The following is a 15748-nucleotide window of genomic DNA, read 5'->3' on the forward strand; positions in this document are numbered from 1 at the left end:
GTACTGCTAATTTATTTCATCATTCGCCTCTGACTTCTCATAGGTAGTTTTATTCTTTAATTTTTCTGGCAGCTTGGATTCTCAAAAAATCCGAAAATCGTGGTTGTCGCTGAGTTGCTCCTGGGCTCAAATCTAGCTGGGTTTTTTCCCCCGTAGTTGTTCTCTGTCCCTGTATTTTCTCCCTCCCCTCCCCCCGGATTGCTGCATAGTGCAGAAATTTAGCAATGGGAATGGCATTATGGCAGGGATATCAAACATGTGGCCCCGAGGGCCGAATCAGGCCCTTGGAGGGCTCCTATGAGGCCCCTGAGCAACTGGCTGTCTTCTGCTTCCTTCTCCCTCTCTCTTGCTTCCTTCTGCATCACAATGAAAGAAACAAATACTGCGACGTGCTGGCTAACAATGTTTAATAAAACCATTTAAAAATCTTTTTCAATATTGTCGTATACCTCACTAGAAATATCCATTCACGTGACAGTATTATCACAAAGGTCCATTCTCACATTCCAATATTACAAGAAAGGCCCGGGTATAGGTTCATTTTGTCAGTGGACTTCCTCAGGAGTAATCCTTCCTATATTTTTTCCGAGGTTACCAGCCTCTTGTAACAACCCAATATTAATGCTCTTCTACGGTATTGGGAAAAGTGCAGAAAAGGGCAACTAGAATGATTAAAGGGTCGGAACACTTCCCCTATGAAGAAAGGTTAAAACGCTTAGGGCTCTTTAGCTTGGAGAAACGTCGCCTGCAGGGTGACATGATAGAGGTTGACAAGATTATGCATGGGATGAAGAAGGTAAAGAAAGAAGTACTTTTCTCCCTTTTTCACAATACGAGAACTCGTGGGCACTCAATGAAATTGCTGAGCAATCAGGTTAGAACTGATAAAAGGAAGTCCTTCACCCAAAGGATGATTAACAGTGGAATTCACTGCCACAGGAGGTGGTGGTGGCTATAAGCATAGCCAGCTTCAAGAGGGGATTGGATAAACATCTGGAGCAGAGGTCCAACAGTAGCTATTAGCCACAGCTTATTGTTGGAACTCTCTGTCTGGGGCAATGATGCTCTGTATTCTTGTGCTTGGGGGAGGGTAACAGTGGGAGGGCTTCTGGAGTCCTGACCCACTGACGGAGCTCCTTATGGCACCTGATTTTTTTGGCCACTGTGTTGACACAGAGTGTTGGACTGGAAGGGCCACTGGCCTGATCCAACATGGCTTCTTTTATGTTCTTATGTGACACAGAGTGTTGGACTGGATGGGCCATTGGCCTGATCCAACATGGCTTCTTTTATGTTCTTATGTGACACAGAGTGTTGGACTGGATGGGCCATTGGCCTGATCCAACATGGCTTCTTTTATGTTCTTATGTTCTGCAACGTATTGTATCTCAAGTTTTCTCATCCACTCAATAACACTCAAGGTCATATATTTATATTAAGGAGCTTAAGCCAGTACTAACTTATTTTTTTAACCAGATGCACAAGCCTTCTAGATTTTGCTGGTCAAGAGTTTGCTGGCTCTGCAATATTTTTTTTATTTCTCGTTTCCTTGACTGCAATGTTTGTCATGGGTGTTGCAGACTCTCTTAGATGCCATTGGCCAAGCAGATGAGCTTCTTTGTCATTGGCTGGGCTGCTCTGAGTCACGGAGGGACGTGTAATTGTTGTATTAGACAACTTAGGGACAGATGGTCAGTTGGATCCTCTCTGAATTCTGCACACAGAAGTGTTTCTGTGCCCCCCCAGCTCTATAGCCTGAAATGCCCCCTTCAAGTGTTGGTCCCAAAAAATTGGAGGAAAACTGGAGAAAATTGACTTCACTCCTGTGTGCCCTGATCTTTTTAACACTGGGAATACTGGGGGAAACATTTAATTTTCCGTTTCAAACCCCAATTTTAGGCTATGTATAATCTTTTACTGGTGTTTAGCTCATTGCTGTTTGTTGAGCTGCCTTTATGATGGAAATCGGTGGCACAGATTTTTCCAAATAATTGGAATCAGAAAAGTTTCTGGAAAAATTATCCACCATCCTAAATAGAAGGTGCTTGGGTCTAGCATGTTTGTTTTGACTTGTTTGTAGGAAAGAAACGTAAAAAGCGCCTCCTATTAATTTTATGGCTCAATAGCAACGAAGGCTTTTAACTGAAGCGTTTGATGGAGGGAAGAAAAAAACAACAACTCCGCTGTGTTTTCAACGTTCAAACAAACTCAGAGCCTTATATGGAAATTATTTTTTGTTAGAATAATACTTGTAAAAAATGATTTAGTCTTTTATTCACTGTGGCTGAGTGTAGAACATCTGCTTGGCATGTAGAAAGTCCCAGGTTCGATCCCCGGCATCTCCAGTTAAAAGGATGAAGTAGGAGATGACGGGAAAGATTTCAGCTTGAGACCCTGGAGGGCAGTTGCCGCTCTTGAGTAACACTTCTGACCTTGAACAAAGTTTTAGTTCAGTGTCACCTTTAGGACCAACAAAAACTTGGAAGAAGAAGAAGAAGTTGTTTGTTGTTGTTGTTGCTTGGAAGAAGAAGTTGTTGTTTGTTGTTATTGTTGTTGCTTGGAAGAAGAAGAAGTTGTTGTTATTAAATTTATATCCCGCCCTACCAGGGGTGGAATTCTAGTAGGAGCTCCTTTGCATATTAGGCCACACACCCCTGATGTAGCCAATCCTCCAAGAGCTTACAAAAAAAAGCCTTGCAAGCTCTTGGAGGCCTGGCTACCTCAGGGGGGTGTGGCCTAATGTGCAAAGGAGCTCCTGCTAGAATTCCACCCCTGCGCCCTACACTCCGAATCTCAGAGCGGTCCACAATCTTCTTTACTTTCTTCCCCCCACAACAGACACCCTATGAGGTAGGTGGGGCTGAGAGAGCTCTGACAGAAACTGCCCTTTCAAGGACAACTCTTGCAAGAGAGCTACGGCTGACCCAAGGCCATTCCAGCAGGTGCAAGTGGAGGAGTGGGGAATCAAACCCGGTTCTCCCAGATAACAGTCCACGCACTTAACTACGACACCAAAATGGCTCTCAGGATTATACCCAGAATTAAACTTTGTTGGGCTTAGAAGTGCAACTGGACTCCAACTTTGTTCTTTTACTTCAGGACAACATGGCTGCCCACCTGGATCTATCCCGACCTTGATGGACCAAGGGTCTAATTCTGTATAAGGCAGCTTAAAGATGCAGGAATTATTCTCCGTCATTAAACTAACAGTAATTCAAAGTCCTGAGAGAATATTTTAGATGACAAAAATCGGCAGCAATTGGCTGCAGTTTTGTTTTTTTTTTAAACCAAACCTTTAAGCGGTAAGAAATCGGTAAGACGGGAATAATTATAACTATGCACAGCCTCTTCTTTCATTTGATTTGTGAACTAGATGAGTTGTTTTCTCTGTATGCTAGTTCTGACAATGTACTGCTCAGCTTTAATAACCTTTTTAAAGGAAAAAATGAAGAAATGTCTAGTTGGTGGTGGAGAAAAGTTCTATTATGTCACTGCCGACTTAGGGCGACATCTGTTGGGGGAAGGGGTCCAGGCGAGAGACCAACAGAGGTGGTTTGCCATTGCTTCCCTCTGCAGAGTGTTCCTTGGTGGTCTCCCATCCAAGCACTAACCACAGCTTCCAAGAGCTAATGGGATCGGGCTAGCCCGGGCCATCCAGCTCACATGAAGTATCTAGGTACAATCCCTGGGGTCCCGCATCCATGCGTTCCCCCACCACATATGAGAACAGGCAGCAGACACGTGCGATGTTTCCTTTGAATTACAGTTTCTCACGCCCTACAGAATGCTGCTCTCGTGAGCCTCTGAATCTGAGCGGTGCTTTGGGGAGCCATAAGGGGGAGGCTTCCATTGGGTAGGGGAGCTGAAAGACCTCTGTACACAAATGGAATTCCACCTCTCTGGAGCTTGGCCAAGAAGTGGTGGATAGTCTAACGATTATTGCACTTTTGGTGGATCCCATACTCAGCCCCAGTGGCTGGATCTTACTAATAGTTGTCAGAGAACACTGGGGAAGATTTTCACGCTCTTCTGTTGTTGACACCTCCTCCTCCTTCCTTTTAGCTTGAATAGTTTTGCGGTTGAAGAATTTTCCATGAAGATGGGGCGCTTGATCTAGACGCCGTTTTTTTGTCACTGAAGTTGCCTTTGAGCCTCTGGCGTTGAGAGGAGGGAGGGAGAGAGAGAGCTTCGTGCTTTCTTATATTTTCCCACTGGGAAAAATTATCCTTGCACGTATTAATCCTCCTCCTTATCTGCTCTGTGTTTACGATCAGGTTTGAATAAGAAGTCGCAGAAGCTCAAGAGAGAAGAAGATGCCCAAGAAGAAGATGACACGGAAAAACATAAGGTAGAAGACCAAATCTGCTAAAGCGGGGACGGCCAAACTTGTTTAATGTAAGAGCCGCATAGAATAAATGTCAGATGTTTGAGAGCCGCAAGTCATGAACGCCAGATGTTTGGGAGCTGCAAGGAAGGAAGAAAAATAGATTGGAGGAGGGAGGGGTGGAAAGAAAGCAACTTTAACTTTAAATGCATTCTCCAAGCCAGCCAACGGAGCAGTGGGGGCTTCAAGAGCCACGCAATAGATGTGAAAGAGCCACATGCGACTTCTGAGCCTCAGTTTGCCCACCCTTGTGCTAAAGTTATGTTAAGAATTAGACATAGGAATGCAGCCCTGTGCTTACACATTTTGTGCACAGGAGTTTGGTGTCGTTCCTTTAAACCCGAAAGCATTATATTGGGCCCTCAGGTGTGCGGACTTGACGGTTGTATTGGGTGAAAAGTGCTTTGAATGTTTTTTCCCCCCATTTTGATTGCTATTCTTTTAAAACATGCCTGCCGTAACCTGCTTTTAGGAATCCGGGGATGGCGTGGAGATCTGATGAAAGCTGCAACTCTGGTTTTTACCATTGCTACAGAATTAGTTGATCCCATATCCCTGAAGATGGTTTCAGACGGCAGCCATGTTTGATTTTCAGTACAATAGCCAGATTTGAGTCCAGGACTACCTGAGAGACCGACGAGATGTATTTATTTCACCCAAAGGGTGATTAACATGTGGAATTTTTTTTGGCCACTGTGTGACACAGAGTGTTGGACTGGAGGGGCCATTTGCCTGATCCAACATGGCTTCTCTTTTGTTCTTATGTGACACAGAGTGTTGGACTGGATGGGCCACTGGCCTGATCCAACATGGCTTCTCTTCTGTTCTTATGTGACACACAGTGTTGGATTGATTGGGCCACTGCCCTGACCCAACATGGCTTCTCTTATGTTACGTTCTTATTTGCTTATTAGATTCAGGTCAGTTTAGTACAGTGGCTAAGGACGCAAACTCCCTTGATTGGCGAGCCCTTTAAATGGCACGGGAGGAGCAGCAGATGCTCCTGGGTATCCCTCCTGCACAATTTAAATCACGAGGGAGGGAGTGGACAGCCCCCGGCCTCTCAGTTTTAATCCCTGCAGCCCCTCAAACGCTGGTGTGGGGGCGGGAGGGAAGGCCAGGTGCTCTGAGTCATTGCAGTAGCGGCCAGGGAAGGGAACCGCTATGTGCTCTCCAAACTTTTTACGTGCCCCAGCTTGGCCAGTTTGGTGTAGTGGTTAAGTGTGTGGACTCTTATCTGGGAGAACCGGGTTTGATTCCCCACTCGTCCACTTGCACCTGCTGGAATGGCCTTGGGTCAGCCATAGCTCTGGCAGAGGTTGTCCTGGAAAGGGCAGCTGCTGTAAGAGCTCTCTTAGCCCCACCCACCTCACAGGGTGTCTGTTGTGGGGGAGGAAGGCAAAGGAGATTGTGAGCTGCTCTGAGACTCTTCGGAGTGGAGGGCGGGGGTATAAATCCAATATCTTCTTCTTCTTCTTTAAAAATCCTGGCTGCGGGCTTGGCCGAATGCATTTTTCGGCAGTCCGAAAATTCGGCAGCTAAATCTCAATATTCGGGGATCTGCGTACGCATTGACTTTAGCTCTGCAGTGGAGCCCTATTAACTCCCATTAATCTTTCTCGACGCAGTTCTGAAGAGCATTTGCGGAGACAAATGGGCTCCTGCTGTGACCATCCACAGCTCCCCGCCACTCATGTATGTTGTCTACTTCAAAAAAACCCACAAAATTGGCTGACCGTGTCTTTAAGACCTTGAGAATTAACGAGAGCCGACGTTTGACTAATCGAAGGAAATCCTGCTAAGAACACGTTGGAAAATAAGAGACTCGCTCAAAGCACACTGGAACCGTTGACTCAGTGTGGTGTAATTAGTTGCAGAAGAGGACAACCGAAGCTAAAGGGGATAGAACACCTTCCCTATGAAGAGAGGTTGAAGAGATTTGGCCTCGTTAGTGTGGAGAAATGACAATTGAGGTGTGACGTGATAGAGATTTACAAAATTATGCATGGGATAGAGAAAGCAGAGAAAGAAGTACTTTTCCTTTCTCACAATACAAGAACTCGTGGGAATGAAATTAATGAGCCAGTAGGCTTAGAACAGATAGAAGGAAGTACTTCACCCAAAGAGTAATTAAATTGTGGAATTCACTAACACAGGAAGTAATGCCAGTTACATGCATAGACAGCTTTAAGAGGGGGTTGGATAAACGTATGGAGCAGAGGTCCATCAGTGGCTGTTAGCCACAATGTATAGATGGAACGCTCTGTCTGGGGCAGTGATGCTCTGCCTTCTTGGTGCTTGGGGGTGGGGTCAAGATTGGGAGGGCTTCTGGAGTTCTGGCCCTCCTGATGGACCTCCTGATGGCCCCTGGGTTTGGGCCACTGTGTGACACAGAGTGCTGGGCCTGATAGGCCTTTGGCCTGATCTAACATGGCTTCTTTTATGTTCTTATGTCTGGGGCAGTGATGCTCTGTATTTTTGGTGCTTGCGGGGCTACAGTGGGAGGGTTTCCAGAGTTCTGGTCCCACTGGTGGACCTCCTGATGCCCCTGGGTTTTAGCCACTGTGTGACACAGAGTGTTGGACCGGATGGGCCATTGGCCTGATCCAACATGGCTTCTTTTATGTCCTTATGCCTGGGGCAGTGATAGTCTGTATTCTTGCTGCTTGAGGGGCAACTATGGGAGGGCTTCTGGAGTTCTGGCCTTGCTGGTGGACCTCCCGATGCCCCTGGGTTTTGGCCACTGTGTGACACAGAGTGTTGTACCAGTTGGGCCATTGGCCTGCTCCAACATGGCTCTTCTTACTTTCTTAATTGCTCCTCTGCCCAAATACTCCTAACCATACTTAATTGTTATTCATGAGGTCTCTGGATTGGCTCAAACTGGATGTGGACTCTGCACGCTGTGAGTCACAAGAACTAGTTCTGGCCTGTAACTGGAACCATTATGTAACTGTAACTGGAACCATTATGTTCCGACCCGGGACATCTGCACCATCCGGGTGAAGTTTAACCTTTTACATATGTAAGTCCCATGTGCCATCTTTTCCAATCCAAGCTACGTCATTCAGAACATGGCCTTAGGGGTGCACGATAACATCGTTAAAATTAACCAGATCTCCCACCTCGGCAGTGTCTGGTCCGAAAACGATCTGATAACCCTGGTGTTAAGGGCTCTTAAGCTTCCCCAAGGAAAAAAGAAGTGAAAATACACTAAATTACAGAAGGGTTAGGGTTGGGGTTAGGGTTAGGGTTGGGGTTAGGGTTAGGGTTGGGGTTAGGGGTTAGGGTTGGCCCGAGAATGATAATAATAATAATAACTTTTATTTCTTCCCCGCCTAGGCGGCTCAGGGCGGCTAACAACAACTTACATATTAACATAAATAATAAAACTTTAACAATTAAAATTAAACATAAAAACCAGTCAGTTAAATTAAAATACATGATTTTCATTAGACTAAATATATATGAGTATATCTGGCAGCGATAGAGCTGTTATGGCGCTGGTTCTGCCAGTTTAGGTAGTCTTATGGATGGCGGTTCTTACACCAGCAACTCAGCAGTCAGTGTCATTATAGGCTTGCCTAAAAAGGGCGGTCTTGCAGGCCCTGTGGAACTGGCCGAGGTCCCGCAGGGCCCGCACCTCCTCCGGAAGCTGGTTCCACAATGATGCTCTTAATTGCGCAATAAAGGGGTCTCATCCTTGTCAATAAAAATATTTGGTAAACAGATAGGCCCATCGTAGCGGTTCCTGTTACGCATTACTAACGTAGTCCTCCGACGGGACGTGGCAGCATCTGCAACCCGTATCCTACGAAACGTTGCGCTGACCGAACCCCGTCTCTTTCTGTCCGCCACAGGCCGAAATGGCTCTGCTGATGATGGAAGAGGAGGAAGAGGAGGGAAGGAGGCACTTCAATTACGACAAGATCGTGCAGCAGCAGAACCTGAGCAAGAAGAAGAAGAAGCTGTTAACGAAGAGGAAGGAACTGCTGGAGGACAACTTCCAGGTAACGCTAGGGTGACCATAATGTCTAAAGGCCAGCCAGGGACACCTTGGGTGTGGGGGGGAAGGTAGGGGTGTGCGCGCGCAAAGCGCGTGTGCGGTCGGAAACAGGAAGTGACGTCACTTCCAGTGACGTCACTTCCGGTGATGTCATGCCACCGCCGGGAACAGGAAGTGACACCACTTCCTGTGACATCATCCCCCCCCCCACGTCACCTGCCGGAAACGGGAAGTGACATCACTTCCTGTGACATCACTTCCCCCAAATGACATCATTTCCCCCAAATGCCACTGCCGGAAACAGGAAGTGACTTCACAGCACTTCCTGTGACGTCCCCAAAAATCCCCCAAATATCACCGCCGGAAACAATTTTGTTCTCAAATCCTGTATATACTTCATCAGTATATGGGATAAGGCACTTTCTCAACTGTGCTGCATAATGCAGCCTATTTATTTTGTCCTGTTTGCTCTGTTGGCTCTATCTGCGCCACCTTCATCACTTTCGGGGTGTGGATCCCCCAGTGGGGTGGTCTCCTGACTCCCTCCGCCGGCTATTTCTGATAGCCCTGCGCCCCCTCTTTCATTTGATATGTGTCCCGTGCGGGTGCCACCCTCCCGCCGGGAGATGCCGCAAAATGAGCCCCCTTGAGGCTTATGGCGGCAGGGCTCGGGGGAAGCGAGCTAGACTGCTGTTCTTTTGAGGGGTTATAGAGTGTTTCGAGCCCGTCCCTATGGCATCGGTCCCATCGTTGTGGGACCCAGGGGGCCGGCGCAGCGGCACGCCGAAGCAGCCTGTCACTAATAACACAGGTCGAGATGCAGGACAGGAACCCGGAAGTGACCGACAGGCTGCTTCAGCGTGCCGCTGCGCCGGCCCCTATGCCACAGGGACGGGCTCGAAACACTCTATAACCCCTCAAAAGAACAGCAGTCTAGCTCGCTTCCCCCGAGCCCTGCCGGGGGAAGGATGGAAGGGAGGGAGGGAAGGAAGGAAGGAAGGAAGGAAGGAAGGAAGGAAGGAAGGAAGGAAGGAAGGAAGGAAGGAAGGAAGGAAGGGAGGGAGGGGGGAGGGAAGGAAGGAAGGAAGGAAGGAAGGAAGGAAGGAAGGAAGGAAGGAAGGAAGGAAGGAAGGAAGGAAGGAAGGAAGGAAGGAAGGAAGGAAGGAAGGGAGGGAGGAGGTTGGGAGGGAAGGGAAGGAAGGGAGGAGGGAGGGAAGGAAGGAAGAAAGGAAGGGAGGGAAGGAAGAAAGGAGGGAAGGGAAGGAAGGCCGCCCCCTCCCGCCAGCCCCCCCCCGCTTTCGGCCCCCACCCTCCCAGCTTACCTTCTTCCAGGGGGGCGGGGGGCGGCCTCTCCTCCCGGCGTCTGGTGCTGCTGGCAAGGCTGGCGGCGGCTGCGGAGGCCGGGGAGGGCCTGCGCTGGTCTCTGGAGGGCCTCCAGGGACCAGCGCCGGCCTCTCCGTGGCCTCGGCTGGCCGGCGCTGATCGCTGGAGGCCCTCAAGAGTCTCTGGAGGGCCTCCAGGGACCAGCTGTTCGGCGCTGGTCGCTCCGCGGCATCTCCGCGGCCTCCGCTGTTCGGCGCTGGTCGCTGGAGGCCCTCCAGAGTCTCTGGAGGGCCTCCAGGGACCAGGGCCGGCCGCTCTGCGGCCTCTCCGCGGTCTCCGCTGGTCGCTGGAGGCCCTCCAGAGTCTCTGGAGGGCCTCCAGGGACCAGCGGAGGCCGTGGAGAGGCCTCAGCTGTTCGGCGCTGGTCGCTGGAGGCCCTCCAGAGTCTCTGGAGGGCCTCCAGGGACCAGCGGAGGCCGCGGAGAGACCTCCGCTGTTCGGCGCTGGTCTCTGGAGGCCCTCCAGAGTCTCTGGAGGGCCTCCAGGGACCAGCACCGGCCGCTCCGCGGCCTTTCCGTGGCCTCCGCTGGTCGCTGGAGGCCCTCCAGAGTCTCTGGAGGGCCTCCAGGGACCAGCGGAGGCCGCGGAGAGGAGAGGCGGAGGCCGCGGAGAGGCCTCACCTGTTGGGCGCTGGTCGCTGGAGGCCCTCCAGAGTCTCTGGAGGGCCTCCAGGGACCAGCGGAGGCCGCGGAGAGGCCTCCGCTGTTCGGCGCTGGTCGCTGAAGGCCCTCCAGAGTCTCTGGAGGGCCTCCAGGGAGCAGCGGAGGCCGCGGAGAGGCCTCAGCTGTTCGGCGCTGGTCGCTCCACGCCCTCCGCTGGTCGCTGGAGGCCCTCCAGAGTCTCTGGAGGGCCTCCAGCGACCAGCGGAGGCCGCGGAGAGGCCTCCGCCACCGCCGCCGGGCCCCGCGCGCGGGCGGGGAAGGCGGCGAGTAAGGGAGGGAGTGTCCCTGCGCGTACGCAGGGGCCCTGCGCACGCGCAGGGACGCTCCCTCCCTCACTCGCCGCCTTCCCCGCCGGCGCCCGCGGCCCACCGCCTCCGGGGCTGGCTAAACCGGGACCTTTAATGGTCCCGGTATAGGCAGCCTGGGAGGCGGGAATTGGTGGCCAGAACCGGGAAAGTCCCGGGAGACCGGGACGGTCTGGCCACCCTAGGTAACGCCGAGGGGGTTCCGGGTTTTTGGAACCCGACGAAAAACGCTGGTCGTTTTTAGTTGGCGGATCAACAGCTGCGGGATCGCGTACACGAAAACACTTTTTTTGGGGGGCCTATCTTTAGGGAAAGGGCTGGGAAACTTGGAGGACTGAATTTCATGTTATAACGCAAAGCGCTTTTGCTTCAAACCACCAGATTGGGAAAGTTAGAACTTGACGCCGTGCATCTAGTGTAGGGGCGGCCAGCGTTGCGGAACATAAGAGCCACATAGAATAAACGTCAGACGTTTGAGAGCCGCAAGGCAGGGAGGGAGGGAGGGAAGGATGCAGATAGAGGGGGGGGAGGGTGGAAAGAAAGCAACTTCAACTTAAAATGCATCCTTGAAGCCGCTGACTGGCTTGGCTTGGAGAAGCAATTTGAAGAAACAAATATCTTCTCCAGACTGGCCTGTGTGGTGCTGGGGGCTCCTGAACCACAGTTTGGCCACCCCCGATCTAGTGTGTTTCACTGGTGAGTCTTTTCCTCTTTCCTCTCCCACTGAGTCCCTGTGAGATTTGCCTGGAGTCAGCAAGAACAGCATGGGTTCCGCAGTGTCTGCAAACAGCTTTCCTGGCGCCCACCATGTATTTTTAGAAAGTGGATTTGGCCTCGTGGGCCTTTTGCCTGACAGAGCTGGCCACTGGAGATTTGAAACGCATTTTTTTTTAAACGCATTTTTTTTGAAACGTCGCTTCGGTCGCAGCAGCCACCGCAGCACAAGGGTATGAAATAAAACGAATCAATACATAAGTATTCCCTGGGCGAGTGGAGGTAAGCGACGACAGCCATTTTGCGGCTGGCCCCGCCTCCTGCGGCAGCCGTTTGAGACAGATGTTTTGTGACTGCCCACCACGCGGTGTCAGAATTCCAAAAGCCCCCACAGGCTCAAAAAGGTTGAGGGACCCTGTTAGAAACCGTATTTTTCATGTTGTATCTGATTTGAGCGTAGGAAAATACCCTGGGTAAGAGCGTGGTAAAGCTGCAGTACTGCGGTCTGAGCTCTCTGCTCACGGCCTGAGTTCGATCCCGGCAGAAGCTGGGTTCAGGTAGCTGGCTCGAGGTTGACTAAGCCTTCCATCCTTCCGAGGTCGGTCAAAGCTTGCTGAGGGGAAAGTGTAGAGGACTGGGGAAGGCAATGGGAAACCACCTCGTGAAAAGTCTGCCGTGAAAACATTGTGAAAGCAACATCAACCCAAAGTCAGAAATGACTGGTGCTTGCACAGGAGACTACCTTTTTTGCCTTTTAAATACGCTGGGGCTCCTTGGAGAATTGCGTGGGTGGAATAATATGATGGGCTCCCCCCCAAAAAAGAACTTTTTTCAAAGCTCTTAGGGGCTTGAGCAAACTAATTTTCCTTCCTCTGTTGTCTTCCTTAACCAACACTCATCTCACGCTCCTGAAGTATATTCCAATATTGTAAGACCAGTTTTGGGAAGGTTTTTTCCCCCGTCTCTCTAGCTAATTTACAAAGTTTATTGTCCTGCTTACCTGGGGAAACACGCCCCACCCCCACCCCACCCTCCCAAAATGTAAAGGTTTCTATTTTGTTTGAGAGCAGTCAAATCTTGCTGCTTTTATCCACATAAATGCCGGCCGGTTTACTATTAGGGATAAAAATATCAACCATCGTGTACAAACTGCTGGTGTGCAAATGTTTATTTTTCCGTGACTGTGAAGGTTGGAAGCCAACACAGCAAAATAAGCGCGTTTGCTGTGTTTCATCTCTGAGAACACGAATGCTGTTTCCTGCTACTGCGATTTCCTTCTTTCTCCAAGAATTAAGAAGTCCCAGTGTAACTAACACTCTTGGGTATAATCCTTGGGTATAAGAAGTTCCAACGTCATTGACACTCTTGGGTATAATCCTTGGGTATAAGAAATTCCAACGTAATTGACACCCTTGGATATAATCCTTAGGTATAAAAAGTTCCAACGTAATTGACACTCTTGAGTATAATCCTTGGGTATAAGAAGTTCCAACGTAATTGACACTCCTTGGGTATAATCCTTGGGTATAAGAAGTTTCAACGTAGTTGACACTCTGGGTTTAATCCTTGAGTATAAGAAGTTCTAACATAATTGACACTCTTGGGTATAATCTTCTATCTACTAATGGATTAGTGTAGTTCTGTATTGATACAGTCAGGGCTTTTTTTTGTAGCAGGAACTCCTTTGCCTATTAGGCCACACACCCCTGATGTAGCCAATCCTCCTGGAACTTCCAGTAGGTCCTGTACTAAGAGCCCTGTAAGCTCTTGGAGGATTGGCTACAGGGGTGGAATTTTAGCAGGAGCTCCTCTGCATAATAGGCCACACATCCCTGATGTAGCCAATCCTCCTGGAGCTTCCAGTAAGCCCTGTACTAAGAGCCCTGTAAGCTCTTGGAGGACTGGCTACAGGGGTGGAATTTTAGCAGGAGCTCCTCTACATAATAGGCCACACATCCCTGATGTAGCCAATCCTCCTGGAGCTTCCAGTAGGCCCTGTACTAAGAGCCCTGTAAGCTCTTGGAGGATTGGCTACATCGGGGTGGGGGTGGCCTAATATGCAAAGGAGTTCCTGTTGCAAAAAAAGCCCTGGACACAGTGCTTTATTTTACCTGAACTTCACCTGGCTGGAAACTGCTGCCTAAAGAAGGCAATTGAATTTAATTGTTAAGTTTGACATTGTCTAGTTTTCCCCTTTCCTCTAAATGCAGCAATTAAAAATAATCCTTTATTGTACTGTTCTTAGGTAAATGTTGCTGATGCCAGGTTCCAAGCCATGTATACTTCTCACTTGTTTAATTTGGATCCTTCCGATCCAAACTTTAAGAAAACAAAAGCCGTGGAAGAGATTTTGGAAGAGAAGGCTCGCCGGAGACAGCAGGGAAATGCAGAGGCGGCGAAAGGACGAGAGAGCATGGCAGAGAGGGACGCCGTCGCTAAGAACTCTGTCGATCCTGCGCTATTGATGCTGATAAAATCCGTGAAGAATAAAACTGAAGAGTTTCAAGCAAGGAAGAAACAGAAAGTCAAATAAATGGGACTTCATTTTTACTGACAATGCGGATGAAAGGCAGCTGTGAGTTTCTAAAGGAATCCAAGCTAATATTTCTGGGGTAAACACCGTTTTCATCCAGAACTCTTTATTTTTCCATCTTTTTTTTGCCAATTCAGACGGGGAAAAAATTAGTTGCCAAGTCGATCTCGACTGGGCTTACTCTAAAAACAGCGTAAGACTTCCTTAAAACAAACTCCCGCTGTTTGATTTTTTACAAATCGACGTTGTCGTTTCTATGTTATGCCTGACCATCTAGAGCGTCGGTGAGCTTCCAATAAGTTATTTTTTAAAAAATTTCTACTTAAGATTCAAGAGCTGAAAAGGTTGTAGGATTCCCTCAACGTGTGACTTCACCACGCTAAGGAGAAATACTGGATTATTACTTGAGTCCAGCGCACTTTTAAAACCTACAAAATATTATGCTGGGCATAAACTTTTGTGCGCGCGCATATATCTGAAGAGGCGTGCATGCACACGAAAGCTTACACCCGCAGCCTAAAACTTCGTTGGTCTTCAAGGTGCCACTGGACTCAAGCTGTGTTCTGCTGCTTCAGACCCACACGTCTAACCCCCGGATTATTATTGCTCACTTAGGCAGTTATATATATATATTTTTTAAAAACACAAATTCATCCCCAAGCTTCAAAATAATTTAATAATAATAAATGGCCTCCCCAAGCTTCGAAATAATTTAAATATAAAAACTAAAACAACCAAGTGAAATTCTATTATACGCTTTCCGGCTCATGTATATTCAGTGTCCTTTGCACTTGGAGGTTGATTGTCCTATTTTCATTGGCTGCACACTTAAAGTGGAGGGTGAAATGTGAAAATAAAAATATGAAAAATTAGACTTTTGACTAAGTTTCCCTCTTCTTTAAAAAATATAATAATCCAAGCTTTTCTTCTGTTTTTCCTAGAGGCTCTCAATGTACTGTTTGTTCTGCTTATTTATGCATGAGGCCAGTTGTTTGAAAGAAATGCACTGTTCTCCCTTTACTAGACATAAAGAACTTAAATACCAAATAGGCAAATAGGTGTGAAAAACCTCAGCTTGAGACCCTGGAGAGGCACTGCCAGTCTGAGTAGATAATACTGACTTTGACGGACCAAGGGTCTGATTCAGTGTAAGGCAGCTTCTTATGTCCACCAAGCTCTTCATATAGGCTGGACTACTTCATAAGAACATAAGAGAAGCCATGTTGGATCAGGCCAGTGGCCCATCTAGCCCGACACTCTGTCACACAGTGGCCAAAAGCACCAAGAATACAGAGCATCACTGCTCCAGACAGAGAGTTCTGAAAATACGCTGTGGCTAAATTTCCGGACACAAGTTTGTACAGCCAGGAGAGTTCCACGGGCCTGCTGTATTGGAGTCTTATTTTGGTGTGTTTGTTCATGAATATGTAGATTATGTTGCTAGAATATTTAGTCCCATGTATAGCTCTAGAGGAGAAGTGATAGGCTTAAAATGCAACTAGAAATTAGGTTGGCATGAAAGAAATGTCCAGATTTGGATGGCCCAGACTAGCCCGATTTCATCAGATCTCAGAAGCTCAGAGACCACCAAGGAAAAATGCCACTCAACGGCCATGTAAAATACCTCTCACATGAACGGCGAACCTATGTAAAATGAAACGGGATGATATTTGATTTGTAATATTAAATTTTATATTGAATATGTAAAGTTGAGGAATTACAGTGTGGGTTGGCATTTTGTCCTTTTGTTCATGAGATGGG

At 48.5% G+C, this 15748-nt stretch overlaps 1 protein-coding gene across 1 annotated transcript in view; it reads left to right on the plus strand.

Moving 5' to 3' along the window:
- The window catches only part of ESF1 (ESF1 nucleolar pre-rRNA processing protein homolog), a 72396-nt gene extending 57537 nt beyond the window's left edge, over positions 1 to 14859 (plus strand). The window contains exons 12-14 of the mRNA XM_060230831.1: positions 4275 to 4348; positions 8245 to 8394; positions 13700 to 14859. Coding sequence (XP_060086814.1) covers positions 4275 to 4348; positions 8245 to 8394; positions 13700 to 13987 — 512 coding nt within the window. The 3' untranslated portion in view covers positions 13988 to 14859. The remainder of the gene's footprint in view (positions 1 to 4274; positions 4349 to 8244; positions 8395 to 13699) is intronic.
- Positions 14860 to 15748: the final 889 nt, after the last annotated feature.

This window comes from Heteronotia binoei, chromosome 1 (genome assembly GCF_032191835.1).
Source record: "Heteronotia binoei isolate CCM8104 ecotype False Entrance Well chromosome 1, APGP_CSIRO_Hbin_v1, whole genome shotgun sequence".
Lineage (NCBI taxonomy): Eukaryota > Metazoa > Chordata > Lepidosauria > Squamata > Gekkonidae > Heteronotia > Heteronotia binoei.